The 20,925-nt window shown below is 57.3% G+C and overlaps 2 protein-coding genes across 4 annotated transcripts in view; one reads left to right on the forward strand and one right to left on the reverse strand.

The window, feature by feature from the left end:
• Window positions 1-613: 613 nt before the first annotated feature.
• On the reverse strand, window positions 614-8,666 carry UBALD1 (UBA like domain containing 1). Its single transcript, XM_064390197.1, has 3 exons — window positions 8,366-8,666; window positions 2,749-2,808; window positions 614-1,742 (listed from the first exon to the last, which is right to left on the reverse strand). Exons 1-3 carry the CDS (start codon window positions 8,471-8,473, stop codon window positions 1,422-1,424), a joined length of 489 nt encoding a protein of 162 aa, XP_064246267.1. The 5' UTR covers window positions 8,474-8,666; the 3' UTR covers window positions 614-1,421.
• Window positions 8,667-14,065: 5,399 nt separating this feature from the next.
• Window positions 14,066-20,925, forward strand: part of MGRN1 (mahogunin ring finger 1) — a 49,874-nt gene continuing 43,014 nt past the window's right edge. Inside the window, exon 1 of one of the 3 annotated variants that reach the window (XM_064389918.1) lies at window positions 14,066-14,268. In XM_064389918.1, the coding sequence (XP_064245988.1) occupies window positions 14,181-14,268 (88 nt within the window). In that variant the 5' untranslated portion in view covers window positions 14,066-14,180. The remainder of the gene's footprint in view (window positions 14,269-20,925) is intronic. The other 2 variants (XM_064389916.1, XM_064389917.1) reach the window with 2 other exon arrangements.

The following is a 20,925-nucleotide window of genomic DNA, read 5'->3' on the forward strand; positions in this document are numbered from 1 at the left end:
CACAGCTCACTCCAGGGCTCACCAGCTTGACCCACTTCATCTCAGTGGGGCAGGACTAAGGGTGGCAGCTCCAGCACAACTCCATGCAGGGAAGCTCACAAGGGCCAGCCCCAGCTCCAGCCCCTGCTCCCAGGCCCTGCCCAGGCTGTCCAAGAGGCACCCCCGGTGAAACCATCCCTCCTACATTGTTTATTTTAGCAACACAAATAAGAGACTGAAATTAATTATTGACTGGGGAGTGCTGGGGCACAGCCTTGCTGGGAAAGGGTCTGGCAGGGACAGCGACCTCCAATGGACCTGGGGAAGGGGGGATAGGAGCCAGGTCACAGCAAAACACTCAGGACCCAAGGGATCCTGAGGACTCAGCACAGCCCTGCCTGCTGGGGTCTCACAGCACAGCTGATGTGGCAGAGCTGGGCTTCTGGGGCTGAGCCCTGGGTGCACCTGGCCAAAAGCAGCTGGCAGTCACTGCATGGCTGGAACGGGGTGTTTGGAGCAGCTGGAAACACAGCCAGCCCTCCTGGGATGCACCGAGTCACAGGAGAGGGGATCCTGAAACGCTCCAGGCTCAGGGCAGTCCTGCCACTGCTGCAAACGAAGCAAAGACACGGGGTTCAAAGCAGAAGAGCGTGTATTGCAAGCGGCTGCGGCGCGTCCGCAGAGACTTCCAGCCGCCGGGAGAAAAGAACAGAGGGGTTAAAAACGATCCCAGTCTCTAGGGTTACACTGTGTCATGCAAAACAGCCCTGGGGCAAACCCCATCCTGGGAGGTTGGAGGGGAGGGTGTGCTGGCCCAGCCGGACCACCAGGGCTCACCCTGCTCCCCATCCGGGGCTGGGCGAGGGGCCAGACGCCTCCCCGAGGGCCGGTGTCCCCCAGCCCTGCACCAGCGAGGACGGTGTGTGTGGGGTGGAGGCTGCGGTGCTGCAGGAACAGCCCTTGCTCTCTCCACCCCTTACAAAAAACAAGCCTCACGGGGTGTCTGCCCCCCACCCAGTTGATCGGGGCCAAGGGATGGGGGAAAACACTCAGGCACAACCCACTCTGCCTGGTGGGGTGGCCCAGGGGACCCTGAGGAAGGGACCTCCTCCATAAATGTCACTGGCATGCAAACTCCGGTGTCCCAAGAGAGGAGGGGGTGCTCCCTCCCCAAGAGTCTGGCAGCGTCAGGGTCCCAGGCAGAGGCCAGCACCGGTCCCACGCAGCCTCCCGCTGTCTCTGGGGAGCTCCATTCAGCTCGAGAACAAGTAAAAACTACTTCAAACCAAACCCATGCAAGGCAGCTATTTGCTCATGTGTCTCGGCGGCTGCCAGACGCCCTGGCAGCGGAGTTCCTCTCCTCTTTGGGGAGGGGGGGGGAGAAAAAATATATATATATTTATACGCAGGGGTCCCCGCCGCGTCCGCTCTCCGCCGCGGCCTCATCTCTCTGCCTCCATGGTCACGTTGGCCTTCTGTTCTGCGCTGGCCTGCTGGGAGACGGCGGCCGGCCAGCCCGCGGGCTGCGCCGGCGCGGCCGGAGTCCACATGCTCTGCTGCTGCCCGGGTGGCGAGGCCGTGGGCCAGGCGGGGTTGAAGGCCCCGTGCTGGGGCAGCGGCGGGGCCGGCGGCGGCGGGGAAGTCGCCATGGAGGCCACGGGGCTACTGCTGTTGAAGCTCTCGGAAGCCTTGAGGCGGGAGAACATGGTGAGGGCGTCGGGGAAGTTGGGCGGCGTGGCCGGCGTGTTGGCAGGAGTGCACATCTGTGGGAAGGAGACACGGGGTCAGAGGAGTCCCCACCTTCTGCCTCCCACCAGGTGTGGGACAAGACTCCTGTGCCCCGCTGCTGTGGCAAATGAAGCCCCCAGACCGGCGCTCTGCTGACTGTGCTGCCCACGAGGAGCTCCATTTAAGGGTCTGAAGGCTCATGCTGTGCTAAGAGCTCCTGGCAGAGGACCCCCCCATGCCCAGCCAAGTCAGGGACCCCCTCTGCTCCACAACCCAGTGGTGCCACCCTGGGCCTGCAGCTTTCTGGCTCTGCAGGCACCAGGCTCAGGCTCAGCTCCCATTCCCCAGGAGACTGGGCATGCTCCAGCCCTGCTGGGCACTTGCTTTGCGTGCTCCAAATCCCCAATTGTTCCAGAGAGTCAAACAAGGCCGCAGCAGCCAGTAAATCCTTAAGACACATCTGCCCAAGCAGATTTATGGGCTGCTGGGGCATGGAAGCTAAGGGAGCGAGTCTGGGGACAGCTGGAAGAGAGCAGAGGCAGGCAGCACCCACGTGTGGGTGTTTACACACCTCCAGCCGCTCTGCACGCCGCACCAGAGCCACGCTCCGGCAGTGCTCTGGGAATTGCTCGCTCCAGCAAGCACACAAGGACCTGTGTGTGGCTGCTGCAGGATGGGAAGCATCACGTATCTAAGAGTGTGTTTGCATCGATCAGAGCTTCAGGCTCCTCCAGGCTCTCTCTGCCATGCTGGGCTGGTGTGGATCACTGGCTATGCCCAAAATGTCTTCCCTCAGACTATCCCTTTTGGAAGAGCAGCCCCAAGCCATCTGCAGGGCTCTGCTGTCCCACTGCATAGGGCAGGCTATGCCACCAGCTGCTCTCCAGGAAAACCTTCCTTGGCAGGCAGCTCTGGCACTGCCCAGCCAGACCTCCCTCCTGGAGCTGGGAAGCAGCGAGCTGGACATGAGCACCAGCCTGAAGCACCCGCCAGCTGGTGCTCTGCCCTGGGAGAGCGCTGGGGAGCTGGGAAAGCACTTACCATCTGATGGTGGTGGCTGTAGGGGATGTTTGTTTCTTGGAAAAAAGCACTGAGAGCAGTCTGAAAGGAAGGAAAAAAAAAAAAAAAGGGGAAAGATGATGTTACTACCAGCATCCAAACTGGGCACCCACCTCAACCCTGCACACTACTGGACCCCAAAGATGATCCAAAACAGGCCCTGGGGGGCCTTGAGGGCACAGCTGCTCCCTGTCCCCAAGCTGGGACCTGCGCCTGCCATCTGCTCACACCAGGGCAGGTGGTCACCATTTGTATTTGGGACCACCATCCTTGCCAGAAGCAGCTACTGCTGGGGCAGAACCCAGCAGGTGTTTCACAACTCACAAGGACACTCTGCAACCACCGTGTGCTGGGAAACAAAGGAAACCAAATCCAACCCCAGCAGGAACCAGTTCAAGGCATGTCTTCAACAGGGCATGATCACAGTCCCCATATTCCCACCAGGAGATCCCCAGGGCAGGGGCTGCAGCAGGTGCCCACCCCATATGCCAGAACATTTCCAATCCAGTTGCAGACAGAGCATGATGGGGACTGACATGGTTTTGTAGCTTCCAGTTAAAACCAGTAATAGTCTGGTAAATATGTCACATGCCACAGGCATGTGAGAGGACAAGAAGGGTTGCAGGTAGGGAAGGCCAGGGGAAGAAGATGGTCAGGAGGGCAGACACCCAGCCCAGGTCTGGGAGGAGCAGAGGCAGCAAAAGGTTTGGGGATACACAGCACTGAGCTGATGCAGGAATGGTGAAAAGTTCTTTTCTTAGAGGGTGGTGAGGCCCTGGCACAGATTGCCCAGAGAATCTGTGGCTGCCCCATCCATGAAGTGTCCAAGGCCAGGTTAGATAAGGCTTGAGCAACCTGGGGTAGTGGAAGGTGTCTCTGCCCATGGCAGGGGGGTGACCTTCCTTCAAGGTCCCTTCCAATGCAAAACATTCTGTGATTCCATGATGGTGACTCCTGTTCTGTGCCAGGCTTCAACTGAGTCAGGGCTAGAAATCGATGTTTTGATTCAGCTGTAGATGAGACTTGATGGAGAACTGATTTGGATTTAATTCTGGCTGAAGGAAAACCCCCTTCAGGCCTCTCCCCAGGGCCTTCAGGTCTCCACTCTGGAGTGTGAGGTCTGGGACTGTGGCTGGGTGTTGCCACTCTACCTGAGACTCCGCTCCCTTTCTGAGAGCCAGGGATTGGGGTTACCCAAGCTGCTGGGGTAAAAAAGGCAGAAAAGCCTGGGAGAAGCGCAGGGAGATTGTACCAAACCCTGTCCAACTGCAGCAGCCACAGTCCTGCCACCACCCATGCTCCTCATCCCAGTGTCCACAGGCTCCTGTGTCATTCCTAAGGCCAGGATGACAGCAAGTCAGCTCAGCTCACTGATCCAATGGGAAAACTAATTTTTCCCCAAACATCCAGGCTGGCAGACCCTGGGAAGGCAAAGAGGTTTATGGTTTCCTGACTAAATAGCAGAAAACTATTGGTACGACCAGGTGGCAGCCAGAGCAATGTCTGCAAACAATGATCCAGACCTGGGTGGGGGAAGCAATTCCTGCTGCAGAGTCTGGCAGCTCCCAGACCACGGGGGGAGTGTGCAATAGCTGGGCTGGCAAGGCTCTGCCCTGCAACAGCTGCATTCAATAACACAGCACCTGAACTCTGCACCCGGCCACGCTGCGAGCTCAGAGCCCTCAGCTCCCGCAGGCAGGACCCACCAGCTCCCTGAGATGGCAAGGCAGCAGCAATGGAACAGGGTCTGTGGCCCTGCAGAGAGCTCTGGGCAGGACAGCACACGGCCCTGAATCAAGGAAATGTCCGACACAGACACTTCTGTGGCAGTGACACCCCCTGCCACGCTACCCTTTGTCCTGGGTGAGGTCCCACGTCAACAGCCAGAGGCCCTATCGCTGACAGATCGTGATAAGAGAGGGGTGACACCAAACGGGAAACACAGGCAGAGGTGTGGGCACAGCCAGATACCACAAGCTGATTAAATCTGCTCTGTGCTCCTGTTTTCCAAGTGGCCTCATATCTGGGACTGTGCCACTGGCAGACGGGGGCAGAGAAGGTGCCTGCTGTCCCCCTGAGCTGCCCAGCAATCCCTGCCAGTGCTGAAAGCTGTGAGTGGGCAGAGGAAGCACTCTGCCACTGCAGGCCCCTCTGCCCAACACAGCATCTCTTCCCCTCCACCTGCCCCTTCCCAAGCACAGCAGGAACAGCTCCTGTGCCCAGCACAAGGGACCTGTGGAGCCCCAGCCTGGTGTGCGAGGGCCCCACGCTCCCTTGGTGCCACAGGGGCCAGGGACACACATGTAACCAAAGCTACTGATGCCACCTGGTCTCCAGACAGCGTCACAAGTGCCACTGTGACTGGTGCAACAGCAAAGCCAATTAAGGCTCCCCTGCTGGAGCAGGAGCCCGAGCCCAGCTCAGCCCCTGGAGCCAAGGCCCCACTGCCCTGTGCCACCCTGGTGTGCAGGGGAGCAGGGCAGCCCCACGCCCTGGCCTGGCCACACTCAGCAGGTGACCAGGCCACTGTGCTCCCTCCCAGGATGCAAACCCAGGAGCTTCACAGGAGGGATCACACAGGGACTCTGCCAGGGTGCCAAGATGCACCTGTGGTGACTCAGGCAGGCAGAGGGTGGCTGGAGGTGTGAGCCCTGCCTGCATGGGACACCCAGCAGCAGGGGCAGCCCTGGGACACCCTGTCCTTGAAACACCAAGGAAGGGGCTTCAGGAAATTTAAATACATAAGAGGAAATGAAATCCAGCCATGGACACAGCGAGCAAAGCCAGACACCTGCTCCTCCTCTTGTTCCCCACACACAACCTCCCTACACTGAATAGAGGCTCTTAGCACCAGGAAAAGGAAGGAATGGGTGGGTTTTTTTAGAAGCAGTTTCTTCTTATCCTTCCCAAACAGCCCCAAGGGCAATGACCACATAAAGCCAAATAATATCTTCCTACAGATGAAGGAGCCTGATTGACTGCCCAGCCCCATGTGAGACTCAGCAAACTCTGAAATGTCTGCCTGGTAACCTGCTGGGTTCCAGCCACGGAGGAGCTGCTCTCCCTGGCTTCTCCCAAAAAGCCAGGCCCTGGAGCCCGAGTGCCAGCCTTCACCCAGAGACACTCCAAGTTGCTTTCTTGGGCCTGTAAACCTCCCCCTGGGATCAGCCATGGCACTGCTCCAGCTGCTGGAGGGCTGGGCTGGCAGTGCCATTCCAGCTGGCACCCACAGCAGCCATCCCTGCAGGCATGGAAGGGCCACAGAGCTGTGAGAGCTGCAAATTAAACTGGGCACAAGAGGAGAAAGCCTGCCCAGGGTCCCTAGGAAACAGGAGAGGAGTCACAGTGAGTGGGAGAGACAATCCACACCCTAGCCATGAACTGCCCTGTTCCCCAGGGATAGATGGGATGAAAAAAAATGGCTCCTTAATCAACCCCGAGTATGGGACAGACTCTGATCAGCTCACACTACAGCCAAAGGTGACTGTATCCCAAATGTTTTCCTGACCTCTGACCCTGCTCACTGTCCTGGATCATGTTCCTTCCGCCCCGGAAAAACTCCGGGTCTACCAGGGCTGGAAAGACTCACACAGAGCCAATCCACTCTGCAGCCCTCACTTCATCTTCCTACACACAACGGCCCCAGAGCAGCCAGCCTCGAAAGCAGCCCAAGCCCAGGGAAGTGGTCCCAAAACACCAGCACCCCAAAGCTGCCCGTGCTTCACAGCAGCCTCCCTCTCGCTCCTGCTGGTGACAAACACCCCGGGGCTGTCACAGGCAGCCAGTGGGACACTTGCCCACAAAGGAAAGGTCCTGGGCAGGGCAGAGGGATGCCAGGAGTGCCCTGGCAGGACAGAGGCGCAGAGCTGGGACAAGCCAGCTCCTGCTGTGTGTCACTGGGCCACCGAGCTAGCCTGGCTCCCTCCCCAGTGCAGAACAGCTCTCTCTCCCCGTGGTGGCCTCACAGGCAGGAGCAGAACCTCAGGTACAAGCAGGCTGATCGCGTTCACGCGTGCCCCTGGAGGAGTGCTTTGACTCCAAGGAGATGGTTAATTTATGCTGCCTTCCCTCGTACTGAACTTGCCTGAACTCCCCCGATTTATGCTCAATGCAGATGCAGGCCAGCCAGCAAACCGGTGCTGCGCTGGGATAACAAAAACCTCGGGAGAACCCCAGAAAAGAGGCTGGAGTGGTCGGGAGGCGATGCCTCCCCAGCGTGGCTCCCAGAGGAGCCGTGCCCAGCGGCCATTTTGCAAAGGGAATTATCTGACCGTTGCACCAAAAGTGAGTGGGAACATGGTAACGGCAGCGTTTGTTTACAGCCCAGCTTCCTCTGAGTCATGTGAGTGCCCAGCCGGCAGCAGACGGCTGTTTGTACTTGTGCAACTCGCCAAACGGTGGCAAAGTTCTGCGAAAAAGCCTTTTGAAAGACACGTTAAACTTCTGTCATCCCTCCCCGGCTCTTTTGCGACACGCACGGAGGTGGTGGAAGAGGATCCCGCCTGTCCCAGAGGGCCACAGTCAGGCTGTGTTGGTAAACAAACGCCGCAGCACGTTACACATGCAACACAGCCCACACAGCCCTCGCCCGCGGGGCTCCCGGGCACCGGGCACGGCGGGGGCATGGCCGGCCCGCTCCTCCGCCACCCCGGCAAGCCCACCCGGCTCGCTCTGGGATGCCTCCTGGCCGGTGACAGAGCGTGTGGGAATGCTGTGCCAGCACGGCGATGGAGGGTCTCCGTGCCGGCTCCACCCGGCCGCTGCTCCCTTACGGAACAAGCCCGGGACAGCCCGGGCAGCAGAGGAGAGGGGCTCCAGGCACGGAGAGGAGCACACGGAGCCTCCTGCTCCCCAGCCTGACTCAGAGCTGCTCCCGCAGCACAGCACAGACATTTCAATTACCGAGGTGCCATTAGCGTCAAATCCATCAGCTCCAACCCAGGGAGCTGCGGGAGAGAAGGAAAAATCCTATTTAGAAAGCGATTTATTGGCGACGGCAACTGCAGTGCTCTCTGCTCCCCGCACAGGTGCGGGGGTCTCGGCAGGAGCTGAGCACCCCGAAAGGCACCGGGGAGCTCCCCCTGCCCCACGCGCGGCGTTAACCCCTGTCAATGTCACGGAGTATCCCGCCCGCGAGCCAGAGGAAAAGGCGTCTGGAGCCAGGAAAGCTCTGACCTACAAAGGCTCCTCTCCCACGGCTGCCCGAGCACTCCGACTCCCCGGGGCAGGGCCGTGGGAAAGGCTGCGCCGGGGTTTTCCAGCCCACGGCCACGCGGGAGGGCTGCGGCGGGGGCGGGGGCACAGCAGGCGGATTCGGCGGCCCCGGCCCGGCCGCGGTCCGGCGCGGGGCCCGGCAGGCTGCGAGCCCCGCTCCGCGCCCCCCCCGCGCAACGTGGCCGGCGGATCGGCTCCCCCGCCCCGCGTGGCGCCCACGCTCCCTCGGGCACCGCCGGGCCCGGCCCGCGCCCCGCCGCGCCTGGGGCGGCCCGGGCACAGCGGCGTGCCCGCTCGGCCGGGCCCCGACCCTCGCCGCCCGAACCCCCCGCGGTGCCCCCACGCGGGGACCCGCCCGGGGCCGGTACCGGGGCGGCGGCCTCACCTCGAACTGCCAGTGGGCCGCCTGCAGCAGCTGCTTGGCCTGGTCGGCGGCGCATCCGGCCGCCAGCACGAACTGGTTGATCATCACCTGGTGCTTGAGCTCGTCCATGGCCCCGGCCCCGGCCCCCGCCGCCCTCAGGGCGCCGCCAGCACGGCGGGGCCGGCGGCTCACGCCAATGTTTACCGGGCACTGACTCACGGCGCCCGCCCAGCCCCGCCCACGGCCGCCCGGGGCGGGGCGGCGCGGCCCGGCCCGCGCGGCGCCCCTGGGACTTGTAGTTCCCGCTCACCGCGCCGTCCCGCCGCCCTGCCCCCGCTCGGACCACAACTCCCAGCAGGCCCCGCTTTGTTTGCGGAGCGCTCGGCGCGCGTTGAGTGACGCGCGGGGCCGGCCAACCGCCGCCCGCGGCTTGGTAGTACCTGACCGTATATGGTCAACAACGGCGCGGCCCCCAATGGGAGGGCGGCGGGGGCGGGCCGCGCGCGGGGCGGGGCCGGGGCGGGGCCGCGCGGTCACGTGGGCGCGGGCGGTGTTTACGGGCGGCCGCGTGCGGTTTCCTGTTGACGTGAGGGAGCGGCGGGCCCGGCCGGGCCGCGGGAGCGGGGCCGCCGCTGCCGCCGCCCCTCGGCACCGCGGACCTCACAGACCCTGCCCCGGGCGCGCTGCCCGCCCCTCCGGGTGCCGTTTGCCCCTCAGCCGCAGCGGGTCCGTGCATGGCTGCGGGAAATGGAGGCGAGGCGGCGGCCAGGGAAGGTTCTGGAAGGTGCGGGGCTCCCGCGCTGTGCGGGGCTCCTTTGAGAGCCGCGGCAGGTGAAGGCCCGCGGCCGGGCCGGCGCTGCGGGGCCCCGCAGAGCGCACAGTGGGGCTGCTGAGGGCGAGCAGGCACAGACCCGCGCTCAGTGCCCGGGAGAGGACGGAGGGAATGCCGGCTCCAGTGCCTCCGCCTTTCCTGAGCGCAGATTCCGGGCTGTTCCCTGCAGTTCGGAGAGGTTTAGCCTGGCCGTGAGTGGATTGTTCACTAACACCTCTGACCCCGGCTGGCATTTTGCTGGTGTTTCTGAGCCGTGAGGGGTAAATGGCTGAAGCTCAGGCAGGTAGTGCACTTGATCAGTGGGGTTTGCATGTACAGGAATTGCTCTGGTGTTGTCCAAAGCTACTCACCGTTTTCCACATGTTCTGTAGTAACCATTCTGGAGTTACACAATCATTCAGCCTCTCCAAGCCTTGCAGAATTTCAGGGCCAAGGGGTTTTCCTTCTCATTCCATGTATCTCACTGCCTAAATCCGAGTGAGAGCACAGCTCTGTGTGGTGGTGGGACATACCAAGAGGTGACTGCTCATTTCTTAAAACATCAAGACAACCCCCAGAGAGAGGTGGCGCAGGGAGATTTGTAGCCACCAAGGTGTAAATACAGCAGGAAAAACTAATCTCCTGAGTGATTACTTTAATCAGAAAGAGCCAGGCATGTTTAGAAACCTTGCAGTCTGGTGTTTGGAGGGAAAAGGGTTGGGCCTGGCCCGGCAGGGCTTTCGGGAAGGTTTGTAAGTCCTCTAGAGCAGGGCAGTGTTTAGGGAGGCAAAGTTCACGTGCTCACCACTCCTTCTGGTGAGCTGTAACTCCGTGTGTTGTCTCCAGGGCTCCTGAACCTTGTTGTTCTACACGTACCTGACAAACACAGCGAGTGGCAGTGGGAACAAACGGAGACAAAGCACTGGGTAATAAACCCTGGGCAGCTGGACTTTGGATGAGCTGCTCTGGTGACCGGGAGCTTTGCAGGGAAACCCATTTCCTTGTTTACACGGGTGTGCTCGTAGCTGCCTCCCCAGCAGACACGTCCAAGGAGGCTCCTGAAGGGTGGCTGCAGAAATGTGGGTGTCCCTCTGGCCCATCTGCCTCCTCTGGGCTGCAGCTCTGTGGATTCTTCTTCCTGGGGTTCAAAGGATCCCTCATCACTGATGGAAGGCAGTGCAGGAGCTGAGGTCTCCTCACCACCCCTGGGGCTCTGCAGGCTTCTGGTGGCAGGAGCCCTGGCCCAGTTTCACCCTGGTCCTTCCCAGTTTGACCACTCTCCCCCCACACCATGATGGCACTCAGGGTCTCAGGTCCCTCGAACCTTGTGCAAGTATTTTCACCCCTTTCTCACAGAGCACCTCTCATCTTTGTGGCTTTCCTCCCTCATGGTGCAAGCAGACTCCTGGGGCTGGCAGCACCAAAATGGGCTCAAACACATCTCGGGAAACCCAGAGAATACCAGTGCAAAACCCACTGGGGTGGCACCACCAGGGTTTGTGGGGCTGTTGCTGCTTCTCCAGCCCTGGGGACCCACCTGAGGAGCTGTGGGGCCCTGGCGTGGGCTGGCAGGGCAGCCCTGCTCCCTCGCTGAGCCATCCCCTCTCCTCCCCGGTGCTGCTGGCCGTGCCCTCGATGGATGGAGGGCCCGTGGTGCAATATCCTGCCTTTGTGTGTGCCGGAGGAGCTGCTGCCCCTCGGCTCCGCTCGCTCCGGGATGCGGCGGACGGGCTGAGCATGGGATGGGCACCTCTCATCTGTGAGATGGTGGTGAGGAAGGTAAATAGCAAGATTAGAACCCTGGAGTTAAGAGTTCAGTAACACTAAACATCAGTGGCTAAACTGATGAGATGCTGATTAGGCAGACTAAAGTAGCTGGAAAACAAATTTGACTGCTGGACCTTAAGGCTCAGGGTCAGTGTGAAATCCAGCTGATCACCAGTTGCTGGAAGTTCCATAGAGCTCCGCACTGGAAAGGACTGGAGCCAGGACTTAGCTCCTTTGTAACAACCTGATTACAGTTCTGTTGCATGCAATCTCAGTAAGTTTGCTCAGTGTTGCTCTTTTGGAGGGAAGTGGTTGAGTTGCCGGAGTGCAAGGCTGCTCTTCAGAGTGCTCTCAACAGGCTAAAGAAATGGGCTTGGAGGAGGCTCCTATTGCCGCTGTCTGTCACACACGTCTCACCGAGCAGGGACAGATTCTCCAGCGAAATGCCCTGCCCTCCCAGATGGCAACAACCCCCCCGGGGCCCGGCGGCTTCCTCCGGGCGGCTGCGGGGGGTTTTGCACGAACAAAAGAACTCCTGCTGCAGCTTCCCGGGCAGAGCCAGCACCCCGCGGCTGTGGGACCTGGCTGTCCCCCGCTTAACCCGCATGGCACGGGGCTCATGGTGCTCAGGGAATGTGGGTTTGCAGCGAGGTCATCTTTAAGGTCCCTTCCAACCCAAACCACTCTAGGATCTCATGATTGTTCCCAAAAAAAGCTTGGGGAACAGCTCTGGGGCAGATGCCTCTTTGAGCTGGAGAAGGACAGGATGCTGTCAGTGCTCAGGTTGTGTGAGGAAAGGGAGAGGGACTCTCATCTTCTGTCTGTATGCAAATTCCCCTCCTCACCTGCTTTATGGTGCAAACACTACTGTGTTTGCCCCCAGGCTGTGGCCAGCTGGCCACCAGCTCTCAGGGCAGCACAGGGAGATGGACCCACTGACCCTTGCTGTGTCCAGTCCGCTCCAGCACTGACCCCAAATTAGCTGCTGGCCTGCAGCCTGAACCTCAGGGGCTGTGGATTCACCCTGCTCAGTCTGGGGCTGCTGGTGGCACACGAGCTGTCCACATCATCCCACTGCTGCCAGGGCACTGCCCAGAGCTTGTTCCTGTGGCTGTGCAGGCAGGGAGCCCTGGGCACGCTCTGGGCCAGCGCACGAGTCACTGTGATGGTCAGTGGGCTCCATCCCTGTCCCTGTCCATGTTATGAGAAACCCTTGCACGGAGAGGCTGCTTGAGCAAGAGGCACTGGCCCTCCAGGTGCTGGGGGATCCTGGGGGACACAGGCACAGCTACTGCCAAGGCACAGCCCCTGTGCCAGGTGCAGGGTACCCAGTTCTTGTGCTTGGCCAGCAGGACTTGTTGCTCGTTCCCTGCCTTTTCCCTGTCCTCCTTCCCAGCCCTGCTGCACAATGGGATGCAGAAGAGCGAGCTCTGCTCCTGTCCTCACCCCCAGCGTGTGTTCCCCGCCATCCCGTGCCTCTTCCAGCCCCTGTGGCTGTGTTTGTGTGGCCACAACAGCTGCAAGGATAATGACTGTCCGGAAGCACGTTTCGCCTTGGGATTGTTTGCTTGTTCCTGCTGGGCGTGTTTTAGTTTGTGTTTACAGCCAGCAAATTCCACCCACTGCCTGCTCGCTTGCTATCACCAAATCCTCCTGTGCTGGCAGGCTCTGCTCCCTGCTCCATCCCATCTCCCTAAATCCCAGCTCTCTTCCCTGCTCCCAAGGCCAATCTAAGGGATTTCACATGTGCCAACTCAGCTCCTTCATGTCTCCCAGTGATTCCCAGCTCCACTGCTGGGAATTTGGGTCCCCAGTTCCTTTGCAGCATGATGTGCAGGCAGGTACTTCCCATCACAGGGACTGGCTTTTCTGTGTTCTCGCTGCCAGAGGGGACAGGTGCTGCTCAATCTTGGGACATTGGTGGCTTTTTCGTGCCTCTACCTCCACGCCATCCTCCCGACTGTTCTGTCCCACATGTGAGGCAGCCCGTGGCCATTCCCTGTCCTCACATCCAAACCTCAGGCATCTCCATTTCCTTTCATGCGTGGATTACCTGTGAGGGGAGGAACCCAGAGAGGAGAGGCTTCCCCGTGGGAGGCAGATCACCTCCTTTCCTCTGGCTTTGAGCCTCAGCCAGTAGCAGGTCCCACCTCTGGGAAGTGCCCTGGACAATTCTCCCTGGGCATCCCTGTGCAGGCTGTGACTCTCTGGGCATCTCCCCTGTGCAGAGCATGACCTTGGGCATTCTCCCTCTGCATCCCTGTGTGAGGTGTGTGCCTGGCATCCATCCTCCCTGTGCTTCCCTGTACAGGATGTGTCCTCGAGCCTCCTCCCTGTGCATCCCTGTACAGGATGTGTCCTTGAGCATCCTCCCTGTGCATCCCTGTACAGGATGTGTCCTCGAGCCTCCTCCTTGTGCATCCCTGTACAGGATGTGTCCTCGAGCCTCCTCCTTGTGCATCCCTGTGCAGGATATGTCCTGGAGCCTCCTCCCTGTGCATCCCTGTACAGGATATGTCCTGGAGCCTCCTCCTTGTGCATCCCTGTACAGGATGTGTCCTGGAGCCTCCTCCTTGTGCATCCCTGTACAGGATGTGTCCTGGAGCATCCTCCCTGTGCATCCCTGTGCAGGATGTGTCCTCGAGCCTCCTCCCTGTGCATCCCTGTACAGGATATGTCCTGGAGCCTCCTCCCTGTGCATCCCTGTACAGGATGTGTCCTCGAGCATCCTCCTTGTGCATCCCTGTACAGGATGTGTCCTCGAGCCTCCTCCTTCTGCATCTCTGTACATGATGTGTCCTCGAGCATCCTCCCTGTGCATCCCTGTACAGGATGTGTCCTCGAGCATCCCTGCGTGAGCTCCCAAGGCCTTCTCCATCTGAGGTGTGCCCCGGTGATCTCCACGCCCGCGTCCCTCCCATGCAGAGTGCCCCATGCTCATCCCTGAGCCCACTCCTGTTCCCACCCTCGTTCCTTTCCCATTCCCAGCCCCATTCCCATCGCCATCCCCGTTCCCGCCGCAGCGCCTTCTGCCGGCGCAGCTAATCCCCCCGCCGCCCGGCCTTTGGTAGATGCCGCCGCCTCCCCGCCCCACCGTTGGTAGGCGCCGCCGCGGTGGCTGCCGGGAGCTGTAGTCCCGGGGCGGGAGGACTGGCAGTCCCGGCGTGCCCCGCGCCGCCGCCGTGGGTGCGGGTCCCGGTGCCGGTGCCGCCGCTGCCGCTCTGCGCCCCCGGCCCGCCCGCCCTGTCCGCGGCCGCCATGGGCTCCCTGCTCAGCCGGCGCATCGCGGGCGTGGAGGACATCGACATCCAGGCCAACTCGGCCTACCGCTACCCGCCCAAGTCCGGTGAGGGCCGCGGGGACCGGGGAGGGGGCCAGGCCGTGCCGGGCCCGGTGCTCCGGGGCCGGGCGGGGGGGCCGGGAGGGGGCAGCGGGAGCGCTGTCACCGGCCTGGGCTGTCACCGGCTCCGGCTCTGCCCGGCCGCGCTGGCCGAGAGGCCGTGGATGGGTGTCCGCGGCGGCGCCGGGCCGGGCTGCCCGGGGCTCGGTGCCCGCATCCAGGGCTCGGTGCCCGCATCCAGGGCTCGGTGCCCGCATCCAGGGCTCGGCTGTCCCGCCGTCCCCGCCCGGGGCCCGGGTCCTGCGGCGCTCGGGGCCGCTCCCCGCGGTGGAAGTGCGGCGGGGCTCGGTGGGGCAGGGAGCGGAATTGGGTCCGGTTGAATCCAGGATGGCCAAATTCCCGCATGACAACCCCGTTTAACTCCTTAAAACGGCAGTGGCTCTCACCTAGGAGCTGTTGGGCTGACACAGCCTACTGGCTGGCTGTTTTCCACAGGGAATTGTTCTGAAGGCTTGGAGAGTTGTCAGTGCCCCTTGTGTGCAGTTGGGATGAGCCCATGACTCACCTTGTCTTGGGCTGGCTTTGAGATTGACCAGGTTTAACTTGTTTAAAGTGTTTTATTTATTCTTCTCAGAAAAGAAGTGGTCAGGGGAATTCAGGTACTCTTTCCCCCTGCAATATCCATTTGCTTACAATTTTTTCCAGGTTTTGGTTCTGTCAGGGCTTTTCCAGGCAGGCTGAAGAATTTGCAGAGCAGCAGTTTGGGTTCTCCTCACTCTCAGATACAAAGACTTTTCATTCAGAGATTCAAGTCCTGTGTGTGTCCGTGACCTGCTGCTGTGACAGCCTCAGAGGAGCCAGGACCCCTGTTTGGTTTGGAGGGGGTGCAGGATTATCTCAGATAAAGTCCTGTCACTGTTACACCTTGTCTTGTTGTAGGTTGGCCTTCAGCAGGAATGGTGGTGTGGAGGAAGTGGAAGGGGGAAACCTGCCTAGAAAAGTCCAACAGCTGTGTTGGCTCTCTTAGGAAAGATAACTGCTTTTTTTAAGGGGTTTGGGAGCTAGATTTTTGGGCAGCTGGGAAAGGCAAATGTCACAGTTTGGCTGCAGCTGGATCTGTGTGTGACAGCATTTTAGATAAAAAGTGAAATAATTATAACCACCATATGCAATGGCCATTAAACTTCTTTCACATCACCTCCTGTTGTTCCTGTGCTGTTGAACTGGAAGTTGAACTGGAAGTTGGTGGTGTGTTGGGTTTGGGGCTTGCCAAGGTAACCCCATCACACTCCTGAGGTTGGGTTTGTGTGGTGCCATGCTCCCTGAAGGGGATCTGTGCACCAGAATGCTACCAAAGAGTGTTCCATGTGTGACACCTCCCTTGTGGAACTGAGCAGCCAATGCTTTCAACCAGCTGGTTAAATGAAAATATTTGTGTTTCCTACAAAGGCTCTGGATGCAATTAAAGGCTTGCTAATTAATTTTCTGTGTCATTTTCTCGTGCTCTTTCTGAAAGCTGGTGTTAAGCCAGCTTTCTCTTCACATTCTTTGGGTTTATCTGACAAGGATCCTCTTGACTTTGGGGAGAGAGAAGAGCTGTTCAAGCTCCAGGCAGAAGAAGAGGGGGTGAGGTGGAGGCTCAAAGCCCAGAGCAGTGAGGGCTGTTGGATGGCAGCTCCCCTCCCTCCTGCAGCGTGCTCACAGGGACAGTGTCCTCTGACGCCCTGCCATCTCCACAGTGATTGTCTTGGAGAGGGGAAGGTTGGTACCAAACCTGGCAGTGGGGATGACTGGAAGTGAGTGAGTACAGTTTTGATTCCAGGAAGCAAGCTGGAAGTAGTACAAAATGTTCTTGGGCTAAATGTTTGCTAGTTATTTCTCACTGGACACGGCTGCTGTGAGCCCTGTCTGGAAGAAGCTGGTTTTCCATGGGCTGTGTTGGGTGTGTGTGCTGGAGAGTGAGCCTGGCACACACTCCTGGCTCTGAGATTACCCTGATAGGCTGAACAAGTGGTGAGGGAAATACCTGAGCTCACCCATCCTGTGTGCAGCACTGTCCTTCTCCTTCTCCATCCTAGCCCTCCTTGTCTCTGATTTCAGCAGATCTTGAAGTGTCTGCTCAGCTGCTGTCCATGGCATCAGTTGGAAGGATGAGGGTTTGTGTTTGATGAGGGAGCAGATGCCCCCTCCCAAGGACACACTGTGCAAGGACATCAACCCCAAATGCAGGTGTCTGGCTGTGATTTCAGCTGCATGTCAGCCTGCCTGTGGACAGGGACGGTGACTGAGCCTTGTTGAGTCACAGCTGGTTGCAAAGGCTGAGGTGAATATTCACTTCTGCTTTATTGCCTTTTGATGTGGTTGTTGCTAGGTCAGTCACCTGCCCTGGGGAGGACGGAGCAGATTGCTGTGGAATTCTCCTTGGTCTGCATGAGCCAGGCCTCAGTGAAGCAGGTTGTTTCACAGCTTTGTTGGAAATTGTGTGCAGTTTTGTAGTCAAAAATCCTCTGAAAATGCCCTGCTTCTTCCTCCAAGGCTCTGGGTGGGTATCATCTACATTTTTCCTTCTGCATCTGGGTGACTGAGGCTGCTGTAAGGTGATACCCAATTTCCTTGTCTGACCCCTCTTTGCTGGTACCTTTTAACCAAAATTTCTTGCTTTATGGAGCCCGTGCTGGCACTGTGCCTTCCTGACGGGTTGGGAGGAAGGCCTGGTTTGTACAGAAGAGTAAGTGCCTCTGTGAAACAGGCTAAAAATGGGTAATTTTTTTCCCTGTTTAGCAGGGAACAGTTGTGATCTCTGTGGTGCTTCAGTGCTTGGAGCAGTGAAAGGATCTGCCATGGCCCTGTTGCTTTGGAGCAGTGAGCAATGCCCCAGTGCTTCCCACAGCTCTGCTCCTGTTCCATGAGCCCTTGGGATGGCTCTGCTCTGGAGCAGGCTCTTGGAAGAGGATTCCCTGGAGATTCCTGGCAGGAAAAAAAGGAAATGGATTGCTCCTCTCTGAAGCTGAACTGCTTTGTTGTTTTGGGAATGAGGCTTTAATCAAAGAAAGAGCAGTTTTAAATAGGAGAAGAGTATCCAGAGTCACACGCAGTGCATCCCTGTGCTGCTGTGTGCCATGACAGTGTCACTGTCCCTGTGTGCTGGCTCGGGCTGTGCCTGGCACTCTGCTGTCAGTCTGCCATGGTGGTGACTGTCTGGCCGAGTAATTAAACACAACCCAACTTCTATCACTTCACTGTTAATTGTATTAATGGTGAGAAACCTAAATGGGCACCTAAATGCTTTCTGTTAATGAATGTTGTATGGCACAGCCATGCTGTGGTGGGATTACAGTTATGTCCCTTCCCAGCTCATCTGTGTGCATCACATCCATGTGTTGCATGGATATGGGATTAGGATGCTGGCTTGGGGAGAGGTAATTATGACTGGGCAATCTGGTGCAATTATGATAATAAACCCCCATCACTATGTTGGACCAGATATAAAGTATTTTGGTGTCATTTGGTGCCTTGGAGGAGCCTTGGGTTCCAGTTTGGTTTTGCATGGGCCAAACGAGTGAGTCAGCCTTGGCTGTTCTGTGTGTCCCAGTGGTCCCAGTTTTTCCAGCCACTGTAAAGTTTTCCACCACAACAATTTCTCTTACAACCACTGCCTGGGCTTCATCTGTCTCGCTTGGTCATGTTCTCTTTTATCTCATGCTGCTCTGTGCTTTGTGCTGATTTACTTTGGGGAAGTAAAGCTTTGTTCTGACATTTTTATCCTATTCCATCCTTTTTTATTTATGTGTGATTCTTTTCTGGTCAGTGTGTCACTGCATTTTCCTGCAGGGTTTCTGTTTGTAGCAGAGGATCTGTGGAGGATCAATTCAAGGATTTTTTGCTTTTCCTTTTTCCGTCCAAAGAGGATGGCACTGAGCATTCTCCTTGTGCCCATAGCTACAGAGCAGTGTGTAAAGCTGGCCTTGGAACACCTGCTCAAGGTGGTTTTATAGCCTGGGGGAACATATAGGAACAAGGTAGCCTGGCCAAAGTTCTACAGCTGTCTTTGTACTGGATTTGGAAATGGAATCTAGGATTCTGATGCATAGGAAATGTATGCAGGCCTGTTAGAACCACTAAAAATCCTAAATGTCACACTGACTGCAAAAGAGGATGCCTCATATTTTCCATCTGGAAGTTTCCTTTTCGTTTTAGTCCTTAGTATGATATTTAAGAAATGCTTTCTTCAAATGTTCTGCCTCCAACTTGGGCAGACTCCGAGGTGGTTGTGACAGTGGTTGGGAGGATTCCTGCACAACTTTGGTCTTACCTTGAGAGCTCTGAACTTCGGGTGTCATTGTAGCAAGTGCTTTCCGAAAGCTTCCAACAGAATATCTTTTTTTAGCTGCTGAAAACTGTGTTATAAATTTGTGGAGACAGTGTGCTGCCATTCTGGTTTGTTTGTCTGTGGAGACCTCGTGTGCATGGCAGCTTCTGAGTGTGCAGCAGCAGTGGCAGAGCCTGGGGTTGTTCTGATCACCACTGTGTTCCCTCTGAGCACCTCACAGTGGTTTTCCCTGTGCTCCTTGTGCCTGGCACTGTGGTTCTTGTTTGCTTGTGAAGCAAGTGCCTCGGGGGAAAAAACCTCTCCTTCACATTGCAGGAGGTGACTTAGCAGGAAGATGAAGAGAGTTCAGTCTGAAACTGGAACTGAAGCTGTGATTCCAGCTACTGTATTTGTGAGAAATCCCAACAATTTGGTAGAGATGTCAAAAGTAGTTCTTAGTGGAGCAGTGACAGTGTGGCAGGTGCCTTGAACGTGCTGGTTTTGTGTCTGAGTGTTGTTCCAGTGGAGCAAGAGAGACCTTTTCATCTCTGGAGATGCTCTCAGACCATGTCCTGGGCTGATCCCACAGCGTGGGCAGCAGGAGTGGGGGGATTGTGTCCCTCTGCTCAGGTGAGACCCCAGCTGCAGAGCTGCCTCCAGCACAGAAGGGATGTGGAGCTGCTGGAGGGAGTCCAGAGGAGGCACCAGGATGATCCCAGGGATGGAGCAGCTCTGCTGGGAGGAAAGGTTTGGGGTGACCTCACTGTGGCCTTGCAGTGTCTGGAGGGAGCTTAAAGAAAAGATGGGGCAGGATTATCTACAAGGGTCTGGAGTGACAGGACAAAGGGGAATGGATTCAAACTGACAGAGAGTAGGGTTAAATTGGATATTAGAAAGAAATCCTTCCCTGCAAGGGTGAAGAGGCCCTTGCACAGGTTTGCCCAGAGAAGCTGTGGCTTTGGCATTCCTGGAAGTGTCCAAGGCCAGGCTGGACAGAGCTTGGAGCAGCCTGGTGCCATGGAAGGTGTCCATGGCAGAGAGTTGGAGCTGTGTGTTCTTTAAGGTCCCTTCCAGCCCAGGCAATTCTATGATTCTGTAATTCTGTCTCACTCACTGGATAAGAGGGAGTTCTCTGACTCTGGTCCCAGATAACCAGCTGCTGTGGTACTGAGACATCCTGCACAAGCATTGTCTTCTCAGCTGATCAAATAAAATGTTGCAAAACATAATCCTGCTTGACCCACATAAAATGTGGAATCTGCTCCTGAACTCCAGCCTTCAGTGTGGTTTTCTGAACCTCAGTGCATACACATACCACCGTGGTGTATCTCTGGTGGAGAGGCACTGTCAGCCTGGCTGTGCTTGGAGATTATATACAGATTAGTTTTTTAATTTGTTGCTTCTGGGAGGAATGGGAAAAGATTCCCTGTCATTTGGGGCACTTACATTTGTGTCCAGGAAATGACTGGATGGCACTCAGTGCTGATCTGGTTGACAAGGTGTTGATAGGTCACAGGTTGGACTAGATGGTCTTGGAGGGCTTTTCCAACCTAAATGATTCTGTGATTTTGTTATTCTGATTCTGTAGGACAGATTCTGAGTAGCTGCTGGACCTGTACTGAAGGTGATTGTTGTATCTGGAAAGAAGCAGTGTTTCAGTCCTACAAACATCTGGGTGCTTGTTAGCTGAGCTCAGCAATAGCTGAGCCCTCCTGTCATCATTAAGGCACTGCCATCTGTGCAGTGTGAAAAGAGCCTTTCTTGAAGCATAAAGGGAGAAAGCCTTAATGGAAAAAACAGGGCCATTCATGAAAACCCTTCCATTTCAGAGTAAATCCTGCTTGCTCCTAGCTAGTGGGACTGCAGATCTCTCCAGAATGTCTCCATAGCCATTCAGATGATTAGTTACTGCTTCTGGAATGACTCATTTTAACACAAATTTATGCTGTCTATGCATTGCACCCAGGGAAGCAAATGTACAATTGGCTCAGTCCTCTCATCCCCCACTCTGAAACTTGAAGGGAAGTGACTTGGATGGAGCCTTTTATTTCAATTCTCTCCTGGTACTTATTTTTCTGTAAGTGTACCTCTGGAAAGTTCACATTTGAGAGTGTTTTCCTGAGGTCTTTCTAGGAGGGAGCTGCATTTGTGGTGCTTTCACACACCTGAATTAATTCTGTTCATTTTACAGTCAATTCCATGCTCCAGAATCCCAGTGACCTTGCACATGCCTTGTGTCCTGCAATTTTCACTGTAGTGCATCATCTTAAAGATGAATGAAACAAATTCATGGTGAAACTTTCGGAGCTGACTTTCACTTTAGTCAGTCCCTGTTTTCTCTCCCAGACATCCCT

Source organism: Passer domesticus, chromosome 15 (assembly GCF_036417665.1).
Source record: "Passer domesticus isolate bPasDom1 chromosome 15, bPasDom1.hap1, whole genome shotgun sequence".
In the NCBI taxonomy this organism is placed as follows: Eukaryota; Metazoa; Chordata; class Aves; order Passeriformes; family Passeridae; genus Passer; species Passer domesticus.